The sequence below is a fragment of the Columba livia genome, chromosome 1 (genome assembly GCF_036013475.1).
Source record: "Columba livia isolate bColLiv1 breed racing homer chromosome 1, bColLiv1.pat.W.v2, whole genome shotgun sequence".
NCBI lineage: Eukaryota > Metazoa > Chordata > Aves > Columbiformes > Columbidae > Columba > Columba livia.
This window is the reverse complement of record NC_088602.1, coordinates 209536419-209552337: the sequence shown is the minus strand read 5'-3', so window position 1 is coordinate 209552337 and position 15919 is coordinate 209536419. Positions and strand designations below refer to the sequence as shown.

At 42.7% G+C, this 15919-nt stretch overlaps 1 protein-coding gene across 1 annotated transcript in view; it reads right to left on the bottom strand.

Annotated features, from left to right (window-relative positions):
* Positions 1-15919, bottom strand: part of EXOC4 (exocyst complex component 4) — a 427343-nt gene that overhangs the window by 377351 nt on the left and 34073 nt on the right. Inside the window, exon 4 of the mRNA XM_005504316.3 lies at positions 1306-1490. Coding sequence (XP_005504373.2) covers positions 1306-1490 — 185 coding nt within the window. The remainder of the gene's footprint in view (positions 1-1305; positions 1491-15919) is intronic.

The following is a 15919-nucleotide window of genomic DNA, read 5'->3' as shown; positions in this document are numbered from 1 at the left end:
TCTGTTGGACTCCCTCCAGTAATTCCTTGTCCTTCTTAAACTGGGGAGCCCAGAACTGAACACCGAACTCCAGATGTGGCCTCCCCAGGGCAGAGCAGAGGGGGAGGAACAACCTCCCTGACCTGCTGGTCACACTTTTCCTAACACACCCCAGGTACCATTGGCCTCTTGGCCACAAGGGCACATTGGTGACTCATGGTCACCCTGTTGTCAACCACAACTCCCAGGTCCTTCTCTGCAGAGCTGCTTTCCAATTACATGCAACAGGGAATGTGGAAAAAGATACAAAACCAGAAAAAGATAAGGGTGCCTGTAGCAGTCATACAAAACTGTAGTTAATTAGCAGTCACATAGTCTGGGCACACCAAAGCTTTGTGTCTGTTTTTAATTAAAAATATGAGTAAGGAAGAGACTGAAGAATTGCAAGCAACCCTCCCCTTCACAGAAATTTCCACTTCAATCAATCTTATACTTCATAAATTCATTTAATTCAACTTAACACACTATCCTTTTATTTTTGGTAAGCATTTTTTATTCCTTCTCATAATAAAATGCTCGTTTATCTTTTCTCTGCATCTTTATCATATGCTGGCTCCTCTTCTGCTCCCTGTCCCTGTTTAGTTCCTCTCCTAACTCGACAGAACCTATTGTGTCTCTTTTCTGACCACTGTTTTTCTTCTTTCCTTCTCAACTCTATTGCCCTCCAACTTCAGAATTTGCAAAATTAAGGAGAAGAAAGAGCCAGGCATCTATCCTTAAGCTGAATTTCTGCTGATCAGTGGCACTGACCAGTTAAGGAGTTTTAACATCTTAAAACACATTAGATAGACACAGACACGCTGCTCAGACTTCAATACTACAGCCTCCAGGTGGTAACCTTATAGTTACCTCTAAGTCTTATAAACCTTGGACACTTGCTAGAAAAGATGAGCAATATTCCCCTCTGCCTGACCTGAGCCTCATGATCATGACATTTGTAAAAAGGCACATGGATCAGAGAAGGAAAGGAATAGTGAAAGGAAGGGACCTCATCATCATTCTGCGGGAAGCAGCACGAACCCAACAGAATCACTAAAATGTGGGAGAACAAGAACAGACTGTTCACAGGCTTGAAGGTACATCAACATATTTGGAGTTATTCTGCTTTCTGCAGCCATGAACATGAGAAATTTGCTTGCCAAAAATGAAAGGTTGAGGTGTGACTTGATGGCATTCTCCCAGAAAACCTTCTACTGACGCTAAGGAGAACATTGTCCTCTTTTATCCTACACACGATGCCCTCAGTTCACCTCACACCAAACCCACCTCATTCTCCCTTTCTCCTTGCTGCGCTGTCCGACTCGGTTGGTTGATTTGATGTAAAGGTGACGGTGTAACTCATCGATCAGGACCAAGTGCATGTTCATCTTCTTACTGTGCAGCTCCAGTCTCAAATCACTCAATCCCTCCACCTGGAGAAGGGGACCCTCCAACGAATCCACCGCCGACACCTGCAAGGAGAACACACAACAACCTTTTAAGGTCAATTCCTTCATTTTTAAGACCTCCTCTTTAATCAGGCGACCATCTGAGCACCATGATCATTCTATACACAAACCCTTAGCAAGCAGAACAATTTCAAGTAGTCTTTATTTCTATTCCTAGAAGAAAACTCAATATTAAAACAAAATCTGAACAAATCAGATTTAATGAGCAGTCTTCAAATATTTTGAGCATATGTATAAAGCGAGTTAGTTAAAACACAGTTCATTAAATCCAAATCAAAGCACAGTTTATCACAAAACAGGAATATTATCAAGTCGAAATGTGTTAGAAAAATACACTGACAATGTTGTTTGATTATTTTTATTCTTTTCGTTACAGAACGACCAAATGTTGTTCCCAATCCTATAAAGAGGGAGAAAAGGGTTCATGTTTATTTGCCTCAAGCGATGTCATGACATAAATGAAAAATCTTAGGAGGCCACATCTTCATCTCATCTCATCTCATATTAAGGAAAATAACTTTATACAAGCAAGAGAATAACAGACAAGGATCCAGACATGCAGGAAGATATAGAGACCATAGGTGACATTGCTCTGCTGATGCATTTCAGTGGTGACCAATTGAAATCCAGTGGGAATTAGACTGAAGAACCTGATTTTCATTTATATCCTACAAACAATTGTGGACAAAAGCCACCAGGAATAACAAATCAGTGCTTAAAAGCAACACTATCAGTATCACTATCTCACCCAGTTCACTTGGTTTTTTAACTGCCTAATAGAGCAATTCCACAGTTAATAAAATAAAAAAGAAAAAATAATGGCATTCTTCCGCAGGGTCCAAAATCTCACTTAGAAACTAGAAACAAATAGCTTATTTTGCTTACAGAAAGAAGCATAGATTTAAATTTTTTAAAAACAAGATTACCTAATAACTGAAAATATAACAGTATTAGTGAAATAAGACAATTGCACTTGAGGATTTAAGTTTACAGCAAACCCATCAACTAAACATTACAAATGAAAAGCCAGGATATAAAGTAAGCAGAGAGCCCAGCTAAGGTCTGGTCCTTAATACCAGGAAATATTAACTATACTGAAAGGACATCCATCAACAACATATTACTTAGTTTGCCTCCAAGTCAGGAATTACCCTGAAGTAGCTCTGGGGTAATCAGGTGTTTTCAATTAAAAGTAGTTTCCAAATGGAAGCTTTTTCCTTCCTCACGAAAAATTTTGAGAGGAAGTCCGTAAATATGAAATTCATTTATCTGCGTGTACGATGACAAGGTGCACTTGCTGCCAGTCTTCAGGACAGAGCCCAGGCCTGAGATTGAATTTGTGTCACTTTATTAAACACAGAATCACAGAATGGTCACCCAGTGCCATGAGCAGGGACATCTTCACCTAGATCGGCTTGAGCATGCTCAGGCTGGGCCTGGGTTAGTAGAATCATCAGATAGTTTGGGTTGGAAGGGACCTTCAAAAACATCCAGTGCCCCCCCTGCCATGAGCAGGGACATCTTCAGCAGCTCAGGGTGCTCAGAGCCCCGTCCAGCCTGGCCTGGGATGTCTCCAGGGATGGTTCATCTACCACCTCTCTGGCCAACCTGGGCCAGGCTCTCACCACCCACAGGGACAACAATTTCTTCCTCATATCTGGCCTGAATCTCCCTCCTTTAGTTTAAACCATCACCCCTTGTCCTATCACAACAGGCCCTGCTCAAAAGTCTGTCTCCAATAAGGACAACGGTCCCAGAGGACTGAACAGGCTCCTCCTAAACCCACCAACACTTCAAGGGTCCCTCTCACTCGACACAAAGCACTATCCACCCTCTTTCTTCCCAATATCTGTTTGCGAACAATTCTGGAAGTTTGGCCAGAACACCTGACAAATCGACACCACAGATGAAGCAAAACAATCCAAATTTTCTTCTCCCCAAAGACCTGAGATGCCAGAGGACCTACTAATAGAGACAGCCCAGCAGACACAGCTTGGTACAACCTTTGGTAGAAGTGTAAAGTTCTAATTTTTATCTTCTTCCTTTGCCAGGTTGAGACATACCCCAAATTTCCCAATTCCAAAGGCATTTGTATCCCCCCAGGGGGTCATGGATCCATCACCACCCTGGAAGCCACCAGCAATGGCACCAAAGCACCAACATCAGAAGAACGTTTGTCAATCAGAGAAGGTGAGAGATGAAAACACAGTGAGTGAAAAACCGAAAGCAAGCAGGAAAATGACATTAAAGCAGTTCCAAGTCACTCAGGAAAAGGATTATCTAAAACACAAGCAACAAAACACGTAAAGCTTTCCCCTCAGATCATTCAGCTCTATTTTTACCTCACCAGATCCTAAAGAGTTAGTTTTTCTCAAAATTAATTTTAAGACCAACATAGAGCTCTCAAATACATATTTTAAGAAACAAATGGAACAGTCAATCACGTATTGCACTTAAAGGACCCCACACTCCCCACATCGACTTCCTTCTTCTGGACAAAGTCATGGTTTGGACTTATTAGGTGGGGTTTATTGGGTGGGTTTTTTGTGATGGTCTTTCTGATATTTCATATTTGCTGGAAATTGTGTCCTTGATAAACACCACTTTCCCAATGACTCAACTCCTCATTGGCAAGTTTCAATATTACGCTCACCCAGAACCTTTTAACTTAAGGGAGCCCCAATGAATTGCTCATTTCTGGTATTTTATTTCCCATCACCACCAATGACAAAGACAAAACCCAAACCTTTCATGTTCAGAAGACTTTGAGTCTGGAAAGTAACTACAGGCTCAACCACGTTGATGTAAGTCAAGGTAAAGCCTCCAATTGGTTTAGATGGCAATCAATACAAACATTATGTTAAAAATAAGTGCAAATTTTTCTTTTCAGTAGTTTTATGATTTAAATCCTAACAACAAGCAAGGTATAAACCAGCACCTCATATTGTATTTCAGAAAATAAAACATGAGCTTAGAACCATTTATGTAGAGGAGAACCTACCACAAAGCAGTAGCATAAGCAACTAAAATGATGCAAAGATGCCGACAGAGAATGCACAGAACTTAAAATACACTAGAAATAGATCAAATAAGGGAACTGTTAAAAGAAAAGCTTCGACAAGTTGTATTTGACCTGACCATCCTGGGCAAGATCAGTTCTTAAATCTCATTTTCAGCAAATAACCACAGTCATCACAAAGGCTTTGCTCTCCAGAAATGGGGAGATGAAGAGATAGACATGATGGAGAAAGAAAGGTGAGGCAGAAAATGAACAGGAAAAGCAGTAAGAGTGACAGCAGCTCTGCTCACTGCTTGGAAACACGAGTAAAAGTAGTTTACAACTGGTTTTAACATCCAAGTATCCACCTGGGCCATCTTAAGGTATTCAACTGTCTTGAGAAACTGTGAGGACTTGGAAAATCCCCGTGGTGGGTCAGAGGCAACAGCCACAAACAACGAGGTGGGAACTGAGAGCAAGACCGCAAACAAATAAGACTGTTCAAATTGAATTCATAACAGGGACTATGTCTATCATGGGCTAAATTTAAATCAAGATGGCAATTTTAAGCCCCCACTCAGGCAGTAACAACCACCACCTGTATCAGGCTAGAGACCCAAATATACAATAAAAACACTTTCAACTCTGAAGGTCACGAAGATTTATTATTATTATTACCCAGGCATATCATTTCAACTAGTTGTCCGTAACCTTTTCTCATTTCAAACCCTGATATCACAAAAGGAGATAAATGAGTGGGAGACAGGCCAGAGTACAACAAATAACCTTAATTTAGGAGAAAATAACCCTTAGATTTGCATTTTTTATGCAGATGCTGCTCCTCTGCTTACAGTATAAAGAAATAAATCAAGGAAAAGGTGTGTTCTAGAAAGAAACTTAAGTATTTGGGGTTGAATGTGTTTATACTGTGAGAATCAACACTAAATATCAAGAGCATTTTACATTGTAAAAGGCAACTGTGTACATCCCTTTGGAATCCCAAACTTTAAAAAACCACCACCCACACTTGTCCACAGGTTGAACAAACCTAATTACTGCAACATCATCTTATAGATGATGCGCTTCTGACTTCAGCCATCCCAGGGGTTCTCTACAAGAAAATCTAGATACCTTGTCTTGCAGAGGGGCCCCCAAAACTGGACCCGGTTCTACACATTCAACCTCACATGGCCAGTCCCTTCCATTGACCTGCTGGCTACGATCCTGCAAACACAGGGAACATCCAAATAACAGGACACAGCGAGATTCCGCACAATATCGTGCTATCCAAAAAGTCAGCGAGGGAGCAGAACCTTGTTCTCCCTGTTGCTGACACCCCGTGCACACACAGAACAGAGGATTTAATTAACGCGATTAATACACCACCCCTGCTTTATTTTTCTTAATCATGACTCTTGTAGGTGTGTTGGATAATGAAGATTAAAGGCACTAAAAAACATGCAATAGTATCACATTTAATTAGATTTTCTCCCCTCAGCTTCGATTTCCCAAGTAGTTACGTGGTTTTTAATAATTCTATTGCCTACCATGTGCTGTTCATACTAACAAAAGCACCAACACTTGTAGAATCGTATATAAAGGGAAAGAGTTATCGCTATAAGACTCCACTTAATACTGATAATGGAATAACAGCTTTTTTTCAGAGAACCTAAAAATTAGACATATGGAAGAGAACTACAAGTGTCCAAGGGTCTAGAAAAAGCACCTGATGGTCCTTCAAGCCTCTTTCTTACACCTACCTCTCTAAATAGAAATAAGAGATTATTATTGGGGTAGATAATGGCATTGTGATTGAGTCCCTGGGTAATTCCAGGCCAAAGAGCCCCCCAATATGTTCTTTTGGCAGGGGTTGGGGTGTGCAGAAAAGCTCCAGCAAAAACAGCCAAAGGTGAATTAAAAGACAAACATCTTGTTATTCTTTCAAGAGCTGATTTACCACAAGCAAATAGTACCAAAAGACATGGCAGGTAATGCCCATCACCCCCTTTTTCTTGTTTTCTCTTGTTTCTCTTATTACAAGTCATACTCAAATCCAAAATTAATAGTCAAATAAGAAAAATATTGGCCTGGAATACATACAATTTGGATCAGATCATCTGATAGTTATTTCTGACGTTAACATCTACTCATCCAGATCTATTCATTATGTACTTACTACCTACAATAACATGTAGTGACTGTTTAGAAAATAAATATCAATTAAGTAAACCTGAAAAAACAGCTCTGCTTTGTACGACATAAAAATCACAAATTTATAGCAAATAGCACCAGAAGCATCAGGCAGCTTGTTTAAAGGTCACCGGCAGTTTACAGTTGGGCTTAATTGCCTTCAAATGAAAACACTGCCAAACATTTGCCTCTAACATCCAATTTGGAAGGTTTTAATTTTGTGTTCCACAACAAACTAGAACCTAAGTACCAACAAGGTATTTGTTAAAACTCTTCTTTCCTGACTTGGGCCCAAGTTTTCCAACCTACAGCTCAATTGACATATTTCATTCAAATGTTTTTAAACAGTTATTTTAATTTTCAAAAACTAATTGTAAAAATAGATGGGATAAAGGATTTTTACACAGTCCAGGAAGTCAATGAGCAGAAATCCAATTAAACCCTCCATCAGGTGCTTCTTCAGGGCAGAAAAATCTTACATGTGGGCAGGAACAACCCCAGGTTCCAGTATAAGTTGGGGAATGATCTATTAGAGAGCAGTGTAGGGGAAAGGGACCTGGGGGTCCTGGGGACAGCAGGGTGACCATGAGCCAGCACTGGGCCCTTGTGGCCAGGAAGCCAAAGGTACCTGGGGTGGGTTAGAAGGGGGTGGTCAGTAGGTCAGAGAGGTTCTCCTGCCCCTCTGCTCTGCCCTGGGGAGACCACACCTGGAATATTGTGTCCAGTTGTGGCCCCTCAGTTCCAGCAGGACAGGGAACTGCTGGAGAGAGTCCAGCGCAGCCACCAAGATGCTGAAGGGAGTGGAGCATCTCCCGTGTGAGGAAAGGCTGAGGGAGCTGGGGCTCTTCAGTTTGGAGAAAAGGAGACTGAGGGGTGACCTCATTAATGCTTATAAATATATAAAGGGTGAGTGCCACGAGGATGGAGCCAGGCTCTTCTCAGTGGCAAACAATGATAGGACAAGAGGTAATGGTTGCAAACTGGAACACAGGAGGTTTCACTTAAATTTGAGAAGAAACTTGTTCTCAGCGAGGGTGGCAGAGCCTGGCCCAGGCCGCCCAGGGGGGTTGTGGAGTCTCCTTCTGTGCAGACATTCCAACCCGCCTGGACACCTTCCTGTGTAACCTCATCTGGGTGTTCCTGCTCCATGGGGGGATTGCACTGGATGAGCTTTCCAGGGCCCTTCCAGCCCCTGACATTCTGGGATTCTGTGAAAAACAGAATAATGGTTGTTTAAACCAGAAAACCAAACGCTTTCCATCTGGGATACCAACCTATTCTGAGTTCAGACCACGGGTATGAAAAACATGAACAAACCAATGAGAAAGGTGGAAAGAAAACAATGCAGGAGGTCACAATTAGAAGGAAAAAAAAGTCAAGTTGTCCACAAATGCCATATGAAATAAAGGAAAAAAGCTGAAACCTCTGAATAAAACAGCAAATAAGTAGCAGCAGCCTCGAAGGTTTCAGCTGCTGCGCTGAATGAATAAAGACAATGTTGACATTTAAAAGCAGGATTGATCTACTGCTTTTACAAGGAACTTGCTTTCTAAAGGTACAGGGAAGGAAAAGGACTAAAAAATGGCTTAAATATGTATAAACAGATCTAAAGGAGCAGTTCACCCAATTCAATTAACACCTGGTTTGTGTGAGGGAAGGATCTAACCTGAAACGTTTGCTTCAGAAACAGGAGAGAGCTCACACGCCAGCTCTGGGGATTTTATACCAGGCAAAGCAGCAAAACACCTATAAATGATGGTTTTGATGCAACGAATTTAACACCTAATAAATTTAAGAGCAGAGGGTACATTAGAGATCTGATCCTCCAACCTCTAACACTGCCAATAGAGCTAACGCAGGGGTGTCAAACTCTTTTTCACTGCGGTCTGCACCAGCCTCACAGTTGCCTGGAAAGGGCCAAAAGTCATTTTCAGACCGTAGGTACAAGTCGCTACAATTGGATAGTGAGGTGGACTGGGAACTGGCTGAGGGGAAGAAGCCAGAGAGTTGTGGTCAATGGGGCAGAGTCCAGTTGAGGCCTGTATCTAGTGCAGTGCCTCAGGGGGCAGTGCTGGGGCCGGTGTTATTCAATATATTCATCAATGATTTGGATGAGGGAATAGAGTGACTGTCAGCAAGTTTGCTGATGACACCGAGCTGGGAGGAGTGGTGACACTGGAAGCTGTGCTGCCATCAGAGACCTGGACAGGCTGGAGAGCTGGGCAGGGAGACATTGAATGAAATAGAACAAGGGCAAGTGTAGAGTCTTGAATCTGGGCAGGAACAACCCCAGGTTCCAGTGTAAGTTGGGGAATGACCTATTAGCGAGCAGTGTAGGGGAAAGGGACCTGGGGGTCCTGGGGACAGCAGGGTGACCATGAGCCAGCACTGGGCCCTTGTGGCCAGGAAGCCAATGGTACCTGGGGTGGGTTAGAAGGGGGTGGTCAGTAGGTCAGAGAGGTTCTCCTGCCCCTCTGCTCTGCCCTGGGGAGACCACACCTGGAATATTGTGTCCAGTTGTGGCCCCTCAGTTCCAGCAGGACAGGGAACTGCTGGAGAGAGTCCAGCGCAGGGCAACAAAGATGCTGAAGGGAGTGGAGCATCTCCTTTTGGTTTGGGATGGAGCGTGACACCCCTGTGCTAAAATTCTTACAGCAAAGAGCAGCTGCAGGTGGCTGCAGACACATTCTTGGAGTGAGATACACATGTGAGTTTTTCACATCCACAACCACATTAGGAAATTTACTCCCTCACCAGTGAGTGTTCCTGACAAATACCTTAAATTATGATCACCGCATTGATTAATTATCTTTTTTTCCGTTTTGGCAGTGATACAACTCAGAGAGATCAGAAGGAATGAAAACACAGGGCAGCTGATGTTATAAACTCGAAACCAGTTGAATCAAGTAGATATTACCGAAGCAGTGGAAGGAACTGAAAGAAATAGCATCACTATATTATTAAAGGTATTTTATTTACCCATTTATTTCAAATGAATTCATGTAGGTGATATTTCCACACTCTCACACTCAAGTCTATTACGACCCAGTGATTAAGTTACCACTTTAAAAACTATTTTTTAGTTTGTCTAGTGTTTCAGTTTTTCAGTTTATTCCACTTGCTAAGTTTTGGGGTATTTTTTGCTTATCTCTGCTTCTCCCCACTCTGTTTACAGCCTTTAAATACATATATTCAAAACCAAAGCCAGTTACATGCACTTTCAGTCCACATGAATTATTTCAACTCATTTTGATACACCATTGATAACACTTAAATTTGTTGTGGCTATACTTTGATCCTCTCGTCACTGTTCGTTAACACAGTCAAACAGTGTTTGACAGAGAACAATATGATTTAATTTACATTTACTGCTGCTGTCGTCCTGATAACCACATTGTTAAATAGAGTAGCAGAATGAAACCCCTGCACATGACCCTGATTTTCTGCACCACCCATTGTCTCAAATGGACTGAGACATATTGAGTATAAACCATGTGTCCTGGTGTTGTTAAAAAACAAGTTTCTCTTTTAGTGAATTTGCCTGTCAGCTAAAGCTTCATATTCGCTGCATTTTCCTGGAGAACCAGATACACGTTTTGGTGAACACAGCAATGGAATGAGAGGTTATTGATAAGCATGGATGGATATCTTACAAGAGGGGCAACGAGAAACAAGTGACCAAGAAACTGACCAACTGAGTATAACATCACATTCACATGAATACTTTATATGAAGTGGAAGATCGAGGATCTCACCCCTTTTTTCCCTTTTCCTTACGGCCGACATTAGGAGAGGACCTTGCAAGTCGTCCCTGCAAACTGAGGCCTAGTGACAGACTGAATCCAGCTCCGCTTGGCTGCAGAGTCCAGTCCAGGACTTTGGTTGCCGGCTCTGCAGTTGCTGAGACTTTCAAGATTGGTTTTGTATATTTTGTATTATTTTCTCTATTCTTATTAGTAGCATTAGTAAAACATCTTTAATTTTTCCAACTCTCTTCTCTCTGTGCTTCTTTTCCTCCCGATGGCCTGTGCTGAGTGGAAAGAGGGGGGAGGGGAGAAAACCAAAGTGGGAAGAGGGGGGAAAGGAGGTTAACAATACATCTGCCAGGGTTTTATTGTCACCTCGCAATCTAAACCCTTGACACCATGGAAGAAATAAGTTGAGAAAAGGGATGGGAATGAAAACATTGGACTGAAATTGCACCTGGAGAAGAGTGAGAACATAAGTTTACTTCAGTGGTTTTTGCTTATGTTCTCTTTTTTTCCCCCCATCTCAAAACCAAATCTGTGATTGGAAGTGGGAACTAGCAATAAATTAAGCAAGATTTCACCAAGTCCAGGCTGTTTTGCGTGCAGAATTCCCACGCTTTCCATGGATGATGGAGATAATCACAGTATCACAGAACAGTTCACGCTGGCAGAGATGGCTGGAAGCCACTTGGCCCGACATCCCCACACAAGCTGGGCCATGCCCAGGTGGCTCTGAACATCTCCAAGGATGGAGCCACCACAACCTCCAAGTGTCAAACCCAAACCACGGGAAACATGGAAGATTTGCAGCCAAGCTGCACTTAAATACAAAAGCTGGGAATTGTCTGCTACCAAACCACCACAGACCAGCATACAGCATAGTATGGATTGGTATCAAGACACACATCAGCTATGACAACCCTGAACTTGAAGAACACCCAGGTTATAGAATAGAACCATAGACCTTCAGGATCATCAAGTCCAACCATCACCCAACTTTAGCACTAAACCATGTCCCTAAGAACCTTGTTTAAATAACTTTTACACCTCTCCAGGGCTGGTGACTCTACCACTGCCCTGGAGGTTGCCCCATACAAGGAGCCTTTAGCTAAAAAGCATGGAGAACATGAAAAGCGCATGGATCAGAGACAGCGATTCCTGCCTGGCACTGCCTCCTTCCTCTTGAAAACAGGGAAAAGACGACTTGGTTACCTAAAAATCATTGTTAAACAGATGTGAATGCTCACAGGGTCTGAAGATGAACGAGCAGCTGTAAATCACCCATGATGAACAGTACTGAGTGCCAATTAACATACTGGATATTAAGGTGACAGAAGCATTGCTACCAATTCAGTTCACTTTTAAACAATCTCGTAACATCAACAAGCTCAAAGCAAAAAGCTGTAAGAAAACTGATAACTAAAGAAGACAATTCATTTGCAATATTTTGGAAACAGCTGAGGTCAATCCCTTTCTTGACGTACAAGGACTTGCTGAATAAACGCTGCAGAAAGGGGGAGACCAGTGCAGATGAACCATGTGGAAAGGGGGAGAAGTTGGAAAGATACTGAGCTACACACACAGAAAAGCGCTCGGGTTGGAAGAAAACAGCTCATCCTGAGCTAAATAACCAGTGTAAGCTTATTTGATGATAAGCTTCTTATTAAATAATTAAATTATTATATAATAAGCTTATTTGATAATAATAATTTGGGAATGTCCTGGTTTTGTTAAAAACAAGTTTCTTTTTCAGTGAATTTGCCTGTCAGCTAAAGCTTCATATTAACTGCATTTTCCTGGAGAACCAGACACATGTTTTGGTAAACCTAGCAGTGGAACGCAAACTGATTGATAAGCACGGATGGACATCTCGTGAGAGGGGCGACGAGAAACAAGTGAGCAAGAAACTGACCAACTGTGTATAACATTCCATTCACGTGAATACTTCATATAAAAGTGGGAGATCACGAGGATCTCGTGGGCTTTTTGCCTTTTCCCTTCTGCTTATGGCCGACATTAGCAGAGGACCTTGCTAGTCATCCCTGCGAACTGAGGCCTAGTGACAGACTGAATCCAGCTCCGCTTGGCTGCAGAGTCCAGTCCAGGACTTCGGGTGCCGGCTCTGCAGTTGCTGAGACTTTCAAGATTGGTTTTGTATATTTTGTATTACTTTCTCTATTCTTATTAGTAGCATTAGTAAAACATCTTTAATTTTTTCCAACTCTCTTCACTCTGTGCTTCTTTTCCTCCCAATCGCCCCTCCTTAGTGAAAAGGGGGGAGAGGGAGGGGGAAGTGTGGGGGGGGAGAGGGGGTTAACAATACATCTGCCAGGGTTTTATTGTCACCCCGCAATCTTAACCCTCGACAGGGAAGGACAGGGGAAATGTGCATATAGGAATGGGGTAAAGGGTTATTTCTTTGTGAGGTTTGTTTTCTCTTAAACACAGCACCGTGCCCAACAAAACCAAAGACTATATGAAGACTAAGGAGTAACACGATTCTTTTAAATGCCTTAATAGAGATGAGTGTTTTCTAGAAAACCAAATTCCAGCAAGCCAAACTCCACAATTTGGCTTCCTACATCAATCAGCCCAGCCAGTCTCGCCTTTTTTCCCCCCTCCCAAAAAGAGATTTCCATGTTACTCTTTTTCTCTATAAAGTTTAAAATATTGATAAAATTATGTTCCTCACTTGCTGTCCTTCAGACCAGCTACATAAATCTCATTCTTTGGAACTCGTCTCAGTCCTGTCACTGATCAATCATTCCACTTCCTCCTCCCGTCGCTGGAATTCATTCATCAATGTCTCTCTGGTAATAAAGTGCCAAAACCGAAAGTAGTGCTCAAGGAACAGAGCGGCTAAAAACCACACAAAAAAGGATTATCCAACTGCTTATTTTAACAGAAAACATAAGGAGTTTTAAGTACAGTATTCGTCAAATGACTTCCCCAAAATGGAAAAGTCAGAGGATCTTTCAGCATCACAGAACTGCCCAAGACTTTCCATTGGAGTGACACCCCGATGGAGATGAGATGTGTATTGCCCCACTACCTTCTGGGCTTGAAATCCCAGGTAGCTACTGGGCAAACCAGATGAATTAAGAACATCAAAGATTCAGTTCTCACCTACAAGAAGCACAAACAGCTCAGCTACAGAACTCATGGCCAACGGACGACGATGCCAAAAGTTTCAAGTGCTGTAAAAACTGACAGGGACAAATTAAAGGAAGAAAGAGCTACTGAGTGCTGTTCTTAATACACCAGTTATTCCATCAAAAGCTGCGTGTTGCCAAGTGCTGGGAGTGTTTTGGGAAGGGATTGCTATTGCTTGCTCAGAATATAATCATAGAATAGTTTGGGTTGAAGGGAGCTTCAAAGCTCATCCAGTTCCCCCCTGCCATGGGCAGGGACATCTTCACCCAGGTCAGGTTGAGGAAGTTGAGGTTGGGTTGAGGATGAGTTGAAGATGAGGATGGGTTGAGGAGGTTGAGACTGTGTTCATAGAATAATCAGATAGCTGTGGTTAGAAGGGACCTTAAAGCTCATCCAGTGCCACCCCTACCATGAGCAGGGACATCTTCAGCAGCTCAGGTTGAGGAAGCTGAGGTTGGGTTAAGGATGAGGTTGGGTTCATAGAATCATCAGATAGTTTTGGTTGAAGGGACCTTCAAATCTCCCTCAGTACCCCCCCTGCCATGAGCAGGGACATCTTCAGCAGCTCAGGTTGCTCAGAGCCCCGTCCAGCCTGGCCTGGGATGTCTCCAGGGATGGTTCATCCACCACCTCTCTGCCCAACCTGGGCCAGGCTCTCACCACCCTCACTGTAAAACATTTCTTCCTCATGTCCAGCCTGAATCTCCCTCCTTTAGTTTAAAACCATCACCCCTTGTCGCAACAGGTCCGGCTCAAAAGTCTGTCCCCATCTTTCTTACAGGCTCGTTTAAGTCCAGAAAGGCCACACTAAGGTCTCCCTGGAGCTTCTCTTCTCCAGCTGAACACCCCAACTCTCTCAGCCTGTCCTCCCAGCAGAGCTGTTCCAGCCTCGGATCATTCCTGGGGCTCCTGGGGCACCAGCAGGTCCATGTGTGTCCTGTGCTGAGGACCCAGAGCTGGACCAGCACTGCATGGGGGTCTCAGCAGAGTGGGGCAGGATCCCCTCCCTGACCTGCTGCCCACGCTGCTTTTGATATCTCCCAGGATACAATCGGTCTCTGTGCTGCAAGCGCACAGTGCCGGCTCACGTCCCAGCTCTAACCCCTCAGCACCCCCAAGTCCTCACATTCCCTTCTAACCATCCTCTGCAGACACTATATTGGTCTATGACCAGCACTGCTCTGACCTTGTCCAGAATCTGTATTAAATCTCTCTGGAGCCCCGCCAGGGGCTGGCGATCAGCTACAGGTATCATGAATGCAGCAAAAAATAAAGGCTTTTCCTTCCACTTTACCACGCTTTGTCTCTTCATTTAATGCATAATCATTTCATCTTAATTGCCATTAAGCAAAGCGTGTTTTTCCAGGACCATCTCTGTCCCAACAGTCTTCTCTCTATATGAATGACGTAGAGAACAATGACATCCTAACATACTTAAATAAAACACCTGTATTTTAGTTTCAGTGCAAGCTGCAGTTTCCTCCATTGATTCTCTCGCTGTCTTCAAGATGACAATTTTCTTTCACACGCCTGTGACCCACACCAACACTGTTACAGGAATCTTAAACTCCTTTCAATTAGCTCCTCACCTATTAATTTACCCATTTGTTTTATTGCAGAATCCATAAATTCACAAAAGGGAATATTGAACCATAGTGTGGGGACAAGCATTGCCTCCTGCTTAAACAGACACATGCTCCATTCATCTTCATTGACGAAAAAAACTCTTCCTGCAGCTCTACGTGACATTTCTTCCATCATAACATCTTGAAGGTTACTTGGTATCATTATGCCAACTTGACCAGAAATTAATCAATTTACTCCAGTGGAAAACTTCTGGGTTAAATTCACATCAAGTGCTTCCTGTGCTTTACGAAAAGGTAAATTTATTACACCTTCTGGCCCACCATTTGCTAGTTTGGAAGCTGCATTTTTTATAAATGCAAACAGAACTATCTAGATCATTTAACACTGACCCACATATAACCCAACTGATCTTGAACAATTTCTCTTGGTGCCTGGTCCAATTTTACCATGGAGAGAACCATGTCTGTACAATTCCAAGTTGAAAAAAAAGCGTGGAAAGACCAGTAAGCACAGGAAAAACATCACCTGTATTCCAAGATGAAGTGATAAAAATGTCAACAGCTCATAGAATAAAGTCCATAGCTTAATAATAAAAATTACCAACAACATAAATAGCAAAAGAAATATTCAACTCAAGGTTTAATGTTTAATGTTCAGAAACGCTCATTCCCAAAAGGATCTATTATAATGTTACAGATGCCGCTCTCTTTCGCAAAATTGCAGAATGTCAGGGGTTGGAAGGGACCTGGAAAGCT